A 7,346-nucleotide genomic window follows, 5' to 3' on the forward strand; every position below is an offset into this window, starting at 1 on the left:
TGTTTGGAGACATTGAAGAACCCATTCACGATAGAATGCTGCCGTCAACATTTCTGTGATGTGTGCATCCACTGTGCCAAGCAGAAAAAGAACGAGTGCCTTCTGTGTAAGGCACAACCTATTAAGGGAGCCCTCGACAAGCAGTTTAAGCAAGCGATAAACGAGGCATCAGTTTATTGTTCCTTGAGATCAGCAGGTTGTAAGTGGACGGGACGATATGATGCTCTCAACAATCACCTGTCTCTGGGTGAACTAATTGGCCAGTGTAAACACGTGATGCTGAATTGTCCAGTGTAAACACGTGATGCTGAATTGTCCTTTCATGAAATGTGAAGTTTCAGTAGCACGGAGTCAAATCAAGAAGCACGCTAAGAAGTGTAAGTACCGTCCATTTAATTGTCCTCATTGTGGCCACAAGGGAGTTTACATTGAAGTAGTGGAAATACACTACCAGAATTGCACCGAGTATCCTGTTGCTTGTCCCAAGAATTGCTCAACAAAAATCAAACGCAGTGAATTACAGTGTCATGTTGATATGGCATGCCCCAATACAATGGTGTGTTGTCCTTTTCTTGATCTTGGGTGTAAGGCAAAGACAAAACGATCTGAATTGAAGAAACACATTGATTCTAATGCAGGGCAGCACAGGTTTCTAGTAAGCTCTACAATCAGTGAATTACGAAAAGAGAACAAGTCACAAAAAGAAAGCCAGTCAAACCTACTTGGAGCAACTGGCCTGCTGGAGTCAAAGGTGTCCACACTTGAGAACAAATGCAGTAAACTAGAAGGTGACCTTTTCTCCATGTTACATATTCATGAAGAAAATGAAGCAAAGAGGAGTAAAGCTGTTGCTGAACTTGGTGAAAAGAATACAATCTTAGAGTCAAGTTTGTCCACTTTAAGCAGTCAATATGCTAAGTTAAAAAACAACCTTTCTGCCACTTGTAAAGAGAACAAGCAGTTGAAGGGAACTTTGTCTGTTTTGGAGTTGAAGTGTACCAGTCTTCAGACTCAGTTTGGTAAGTTGAAAAGCCAGATGACAAATGCCACCCAGCAAGTGACAGCCAAAGAAAACAAGATGAAGAAATTATATGACAACTGTGTAGCTAAGATGACAGCAATAGAGGAGCAAATTACAAGTACAATTCCACATGCCAATGTTGACAAAGGAGAGTACTCCGATGATTCTTACCTATCAAACTGTTACCGTAAATTAGAAAACAGTCTTCAAGCTGTAGAAGAAGAGAACACCGAGTTGAAAGCAAGTCTTAGTGTTCTGGGAAGAAAGTATTGGAATTTGGAAAAAATGTTGAGTGATCTGCAAGATCATGTGTGCAATTCAGATCAAGAAGTGACTTCAGCTAAACAGAATTTACTTCACCTATTGCAACAATTTGAAACACAGGCAGTGGGCCCTCCACCACAACAGCAACAAAATCGTAACAATGACTATTGGATTCATGACTACAGGTTAATAGCAGAGACAATGAAGAAACACAACTGGACACTTTACCTTAAAACAATGGCTGAAACATCCACCCAGTTTCCAGAACCTGTCTCTCCAGTAATAATGAAAGTTGAGGGATATGTTAAAGCCAATAACAGCACACTATTTACCTCACACTTCTTTACTTCTGGCTCAGGAAAGTACAAGTTTCAATTGGCAATTAGTGTCAGTTATGACAAAACAGCTGTACCTTACATGTCTGTGTATGCTAGGCTTCTTAAAGGAGAGTATGACAGTTCATTGTCCTGGCCCTTTGTGGGGAGCATTTATGTCACATTACTCAATCAAGCTGATAATACTGATCACTATAGGATGTCAATATGGCTGCTAGAAAGTGGTGCTAGCTTTGAAGGTGGTGGACGTGTCCGGTCAGGCCAGGACAACAGTCTTCTGTATGGACAACCGTACTTCATTAGCCACTATGAATTGGAGACAACCAAGCAGTATGTTATGAACAATAGTCTCTACTTTAATGTGGAAGCCACTGCTGCAACAAAGGCCAAAAATTCTAAAGATTGCATCCTTAGTTAGGGTCCGCAACGCGAAAAATCGATATCCTCCAATCAACTACCTAACTATTGTCATGTGTTAGGCTAAGTTTAACCTGAATAACACCAGCGTGGCAGCCAAGTTTGTCACTTTCTTCTGGTAGAAAACGATACAAATGTCTTAAAATCACGTGAGTTTTCGTTCCAGCAGTTCGTAGGGTTCTTCGTATGCCACGACATTCACTCTCAACATTGTTCAAGTAGTCTATCATCAACTCAAAGTATTGATGGTTTGATTTTATTGGTCAGTTTCTGGTGGCAGCATGATCTGTGCAGCTTTTTGGCGACAGACAAAATGTTTCTTGCTCTGGAGCACAGGAAGAGCAGAGCAGCAACTGCGCCGTGGGTCAGCAATGACCAGTATAGGGTAAAATACCTGCATGCGGAGTATGGCTATAATTGAAGCTTGTTAGCCATCTGGCTGAGCCATCTATATGCTGAAATTCGGCTAAAATGACGCGATTTTTGCAAACAAATACCAGAATGGTTGATACATCAGTGAGACAGTCTCCAACAACAAGGATACGAAGCTTATAAACACCTAACAATACGGCTATCTCGCCCAGTAAACGCAAAGAGCAATCCAATGCATGAAATAGGCACTCACGTGATCGAAATTCAAATCTCGGAAAATACAATCATAATCTATTCCAATGACATTTAAATCACTTGGAATCAAGTAATAATCAGTTTGTGTGCATTAGGTTCAACATCTCAATTAGCCCAGCAGTCTGAGACTCTCCCTATGATGCCATCACAGCATAAAACACACCCGCACTGGCTCAGACCATGCCTGAGTGAACAATTAACACAAATATTTACAAAAGGAGCACACTGCATGGTTCCTATTCAGAAATGAAAGTGGGTATTTTAGCGATTTGAATTTCGATCACGTGAGTGCCTATTTCATGCATTGGATTGCTCTATGCGTTTACTGGGCGAGATAGATGTATTGTTAGGTGTTTATAAGCTTCGTATCCTTGCTGTTGGGGACTGTCTCACTGATGTATCAACCATTCTGGTATTTGTTTGCAAAAATCGCGTCATTTTGGCCGAATTTCAGCATATAGATGGCTCAGCCAGATGGCTAACAAGCTTCAATTATAACCATACTCCGCATGCAGGTACTTTACCTAGTACTGGTCATTGCTGACCCACGGCGCAGTTGCTGCTCTGCTTGTCCTGTGCTCCAGAGCAAGGAACATTTTGTCTGTCGCCAAAAAGCTGCACAGATCGTGCTGCCACCGGAAACTGACCAATAAAATCAAACCACCAATACTATGAGTTGATGATAGACTACTTGAACAATGTTGAGAGTGAATATCATGGTATACGAAGAACCCTACGAACTGCTGGAACGAAAACTCACGTGATTTTAAGACATTTGTATCGTTTTCTACCAGAAGAAAGTGACAAACTTGGCTGCCATGCTGGTATTATTCAAGTTACACTTAGCCTAACACATGACAATAGTTAGGTAGTTGATTGGAGGATATCGATTTTTCGCGTTGCGGACCCTACCTTAGTTAATAATGTACTTCCAAAACTGTACAGAGAACACAAACAAATTTGTATATACACTGTAATATAATTATGTATATAACAATTATTTGTACACAATTAATTTTCATCGTGGCACTCAAGGAAGTTAGTCTTCTCATAGATAGAATACACTTACACTATGTAAATGTAACTAAATGACTGATTTATTGGAGTTAACTGATGTTTGGTGTTTTAATTTATTGTCAGTTGGTATAAGATAGGGACCCGCCGATTATGCTGGCATAATTTTGAGCATAATAGGTACCTAAAAGCATTGAGCATAATGCCAGCGTAATAGGTTAAATATTTGTACGATAGTGTAAACTCTTGCTGGAAAAATGACAATTGCAAAATAAGATCGATATACTCTAATAGAGCAGTCAGTAACTCTAATAGAACAATCATCAAACTGACTGTTCTATTAGAGTATATCGATCTTGTCTCTTACAGCAAGAATTTATTATTTGTGTTCCAGCTACTCATTTCTTTCTTTCTATACAGTGTTAAACTAGTAGCAAAGCATATGAACTAAGGCATGAACATTGAGCATAATCTAGCATAGCTAATAGGTAAATATTGAGCATTAATTTAAGCATAATAGGTGAATTTTTGAGCAGTGCAGCATAGCATAATAGGTAAAATTATGAGCATAATCGGCGGGTCCCTAGTATAAGATTTTAAAACAAGCTCAAAACTTTACTTAGGTAGAACAGAAACAATGTATTAATATCATCAGGAGCTTATGAGCCGCCGATATCATTCAAATACTGTAGTCACAAACAACAAATGAGAGTGTTTATTATGTCAAAAACAAGATGTTTGGGATTCTAATTATATGCTTTCTAGCTGATTGCATACCATGCAACGGTGTAGCCAGAGAATTAATATGACTGCTCTATTAGAGTAGTGGGACTGTTCTGCATATGAGAATTTCTGACTGCTCTATTAGAGTATCAGTTGTACAGTACTAATCCTCCTCATTCATGATCAGTGTTTTTGTGGTTATACTTAGGAAGCTTCCTCACTTCCATGGTGGTTAGCAACCACCGAATACAGATGAGGATTATGAACATTTGCATGAGTACATGTGGTTAAACTCTAGCCCCACCCCGTGCACACAGCATTCATGCATATTGAGACTGGAGGGTGGTCCCTTTTGAAAGTGTATACTTGCAACAGCACGCTGTAAATTCAGAAGTATGAAGTTCATACTGATGGTATGCTACCTACATACTTCTGAAAGTTTGGCAGTAAGTAGAGAAGAAGACAATAGTACTGTATAGCTAAATAGTTAATTAGGTAACTCACATTTTCCCTCAAAGTGGATAAAATAATAAAGATACAACTATAACAGGTAGTTGAATATACTCTAATAGAACAGTCATAGGGATTATCACAGCATACTTCAAGTGTGTACATGTAAGGCTAAGAATTTTAAGAATGATTCAGAGCCTTCAAAATTTAGTAGCTAAACTTTTTGAGTTGTCCATTTTGATTGGGGGGAATTTATAGTTATGAATAAAAATTAATAGTGATTATGGTTTTACCTCATGACAACACAGAAGCCATAACAAACATTTCATACACAAATCAAACATTTATTGATAATATAGTTTCATGAATCCATATAAACCACCTTAAGGTTCAAAATCTTTCAGTATAGCTGAGGCTTTTGCCCTCATGCTCTGCGTATGTGTTTGAAACATCCTGGCTATACTCCTGGTCTTTACCCTAAGCAATGAATAACAATTAATTTGACAATATGTCTACTATATGTATACATAGATAGTTAATACAAGAATAATCTTTTCACAAAAATGGTGACTTCAAATGTCCATGAGTAAAATTAACATCACACCAAACACATGATTACTGCATATAACACACATACCATCAACCACTACAGGTCTCATTCATGTGTGTCATCTCAGCACTCTTATGCTCTCCATATAAATATGGATAATGTGGCAGCTGTAGAGACAGAGTAATAATTTATATTGATGTTCCACATGTCAGAACAACGGAGAAAGAGAAGAAAAAGATTGATCATCTTATGTTGCTGTTTGCAGATCATATTATGGCTGATTGTAATTGCAGCATGTGTTATTGGATTACATCATGTTCTTGATGAAGGTATGATCAGTGTAATGAACCATTGGCTACTACTATGAAACTGGTTGTTTGTTTGTTTAGACAATAATGGCGGTTCTGAACCAAGATCTGGTGAATGTAAGTGATACCTTCTTTATATGTCATGTGATAGTACTTGTACCAGTGATGGTTAATTGTATTTTTAGCTACAGTTACTGCTACCGCTGATGCTGCAACCATCGTACCTACTGCTACTGCTATTACTACTAAGATTGCATCTGCATCTGGTGATCCCCACTTCACAGTACCACTGGTCAGTTCCAGTGATACACTCTGCTACTCCATCCAGGGTTATGCTGGTCTGGCCTTCAACCTCATCTCTAACTCTCATCTTACTGTTAATGCCTTATTCACTGACAGTATCAATGACACTAAAGAAGTCACTTGGATTAGTAAACTAGCAGTTATATTTCACACCATTGGACAAGCCATCATCTTTGACTCTACCCATCAACAAGTATTCATGCCCAGTGATGGAAGATTAAAGTCATCAGTTGTGAAACAAATAATCTTAAAAGAGAGTGGACAATTTGCTGCAAAATTTACTAAAGGACTAAGGCCTAAAAATGGCACAAACAGTGTTGAAGTAGTGTACAAGGAAAATATGGCCAAGTTTACAGTGACATTTCACAATGATCATCTTGATGTTGACTGGCAGTTACAAGATGAACAGATCATTCACTCTCATGGACTCATGGGTAAGTTGACTACTAACTATATTGTCAACATGTTGTGTTTGTGTTTATTGTGAACAGGTCAGTTCATGGCAAAGGGAATAGTAGTGGATCAGATGAAACAGATACTAATACGACCTGATCATCCTCCTGTTCCTGTAAGGCTCCATCACATTTGGGATTACACTCACTCTAACACTGACCAGCTCCCCTCTTGTTGGCTTGTTGTGAATGATGGAATACAAGGGGAGGGATTGATTGATGGTAACATACTGGATTATGTTGTTGATGATTTACTACAAGAACCTGAGAACAGCTATGGCTAAACAATATAACATAATCAGATATTATTTCAAGACTACTACAGATGTGGCTATGGCATTGTTGTATTATGTGTTATAATGCAACTTCTCTATTTGACTTCAATACACATAATCATTGGATGTCTAATGTGTTCTTTTACCATTCTAGTACATTATCTATTACATGCACAGCTGTTTCAGTTATAAGCCACTACAGCACTAATAAATAACAATTTTGGCTTCAATTTGTAGTTACACCATTGTAAATGTGTAATCAAGAAACCCAGTGAAACCTAAGTACACCTGCAATGGCCCCAATGCATTCTGACACCACATACCGTGATAGTCTGGACACCTGTAGCTGACCCAAAGATCTCCATAATACAGCTTCCACTGTGTGTATAACGCTTCCATGTTATGACTGGGTCATTGTAAATTTGTATCTAACTGTGTATATCATTTACTTGGCTTGCTAGCAAAGAAATTAGTTACACGTTCAACCTGAAATGTAATAGCATGTGCTTATTGTCATGATTTAGAACACAAAGTGAATAAATTAATGTACTATGTCTATAGGAAATGTAGCACCTGTATGGATGCAGTCATGTTTGAAATCAGAAAT

General features: G+C 38.3%; 2 protein-coding genes across 2 annotated transcripts; both read left to right on the forward strand.

Moving 5' to 3' along the window:
- Positions 1 to 288: 288 nt before the first annotated feature.
- On the forward strand, positions 289 to 3,691 carry LOC136241036 (TNF receptor-associated factor 5-like). The gene is made up of 2 exons (XM_066032216.1): positions 289 to 2,029; positions 3,577 to 3,691. The coding sequence occupies exons 1-2, from the start codon at positions 305 to 307 to the stop codon at positions 3,583 to 3,585; spliced, it is 1,734 nt and encodes a 577-aa protein (XP_065888288.1). The 5' UTR covers positions 289 to 304; the 3' UTR covers positions 3,586 to 3,691.
- Positions 3,692 to 5,846: 2,155 nt separating this feature from the next.
- Positions 5,847 to 6,827, forward strand: LOC136241255 (inter-alpha-trypsin inhibitor heavy chain H3-like). The gene is made up of 3 exons (XM_066032444.1): positions 5,847 to 5,853; positions 5,895 to 6,446; positions 6,504 to 6,827. The coding sequence occupies exons 1-3, from the start codon at positions 5,847 to 5,849 to the stop codon at positions 6,746 to 6,748; spliced, it is 804 nt and encodes a 267-aa protein (XP_065888516.1). The 3' UTR covers positions 6,749 to 6,827.
- Positions 6,828 to 7,346: the final 519 nt, after the last annotated feature.

The sequence above is a fragment of the Dysidea avara genome, chromosome 12, assembly GCF_963678975.1.
Source record: "Dysidea avara chromosome 12, odDysAvar1.4, whole genome shotgun sequence".
Lineage (NCBI taxonomy): Eukaryota > Metazoa > Porifera > Demospongiae > Dictyoceratida > Dysideidae > Dysidea > Dysidea avara.

Coding starts and splice junctions, on each gene's coding strand:
- LOC136241036 (XM_066032216.1), top strand. CDS start 305: ATGCTGAATTGTCCTTTCATGAAATGTGAAGTTTCAGTAGCACGGAGT.
- LOC136241255 (XM_066032444.1), top strand. Junction 6,447..6,503: donor TCACTCTCATGGACTCATGG/GTAAGTTGACTA, acceptor TATTGTGAACAG/GTCAGTTCATGGCAAAGGGA.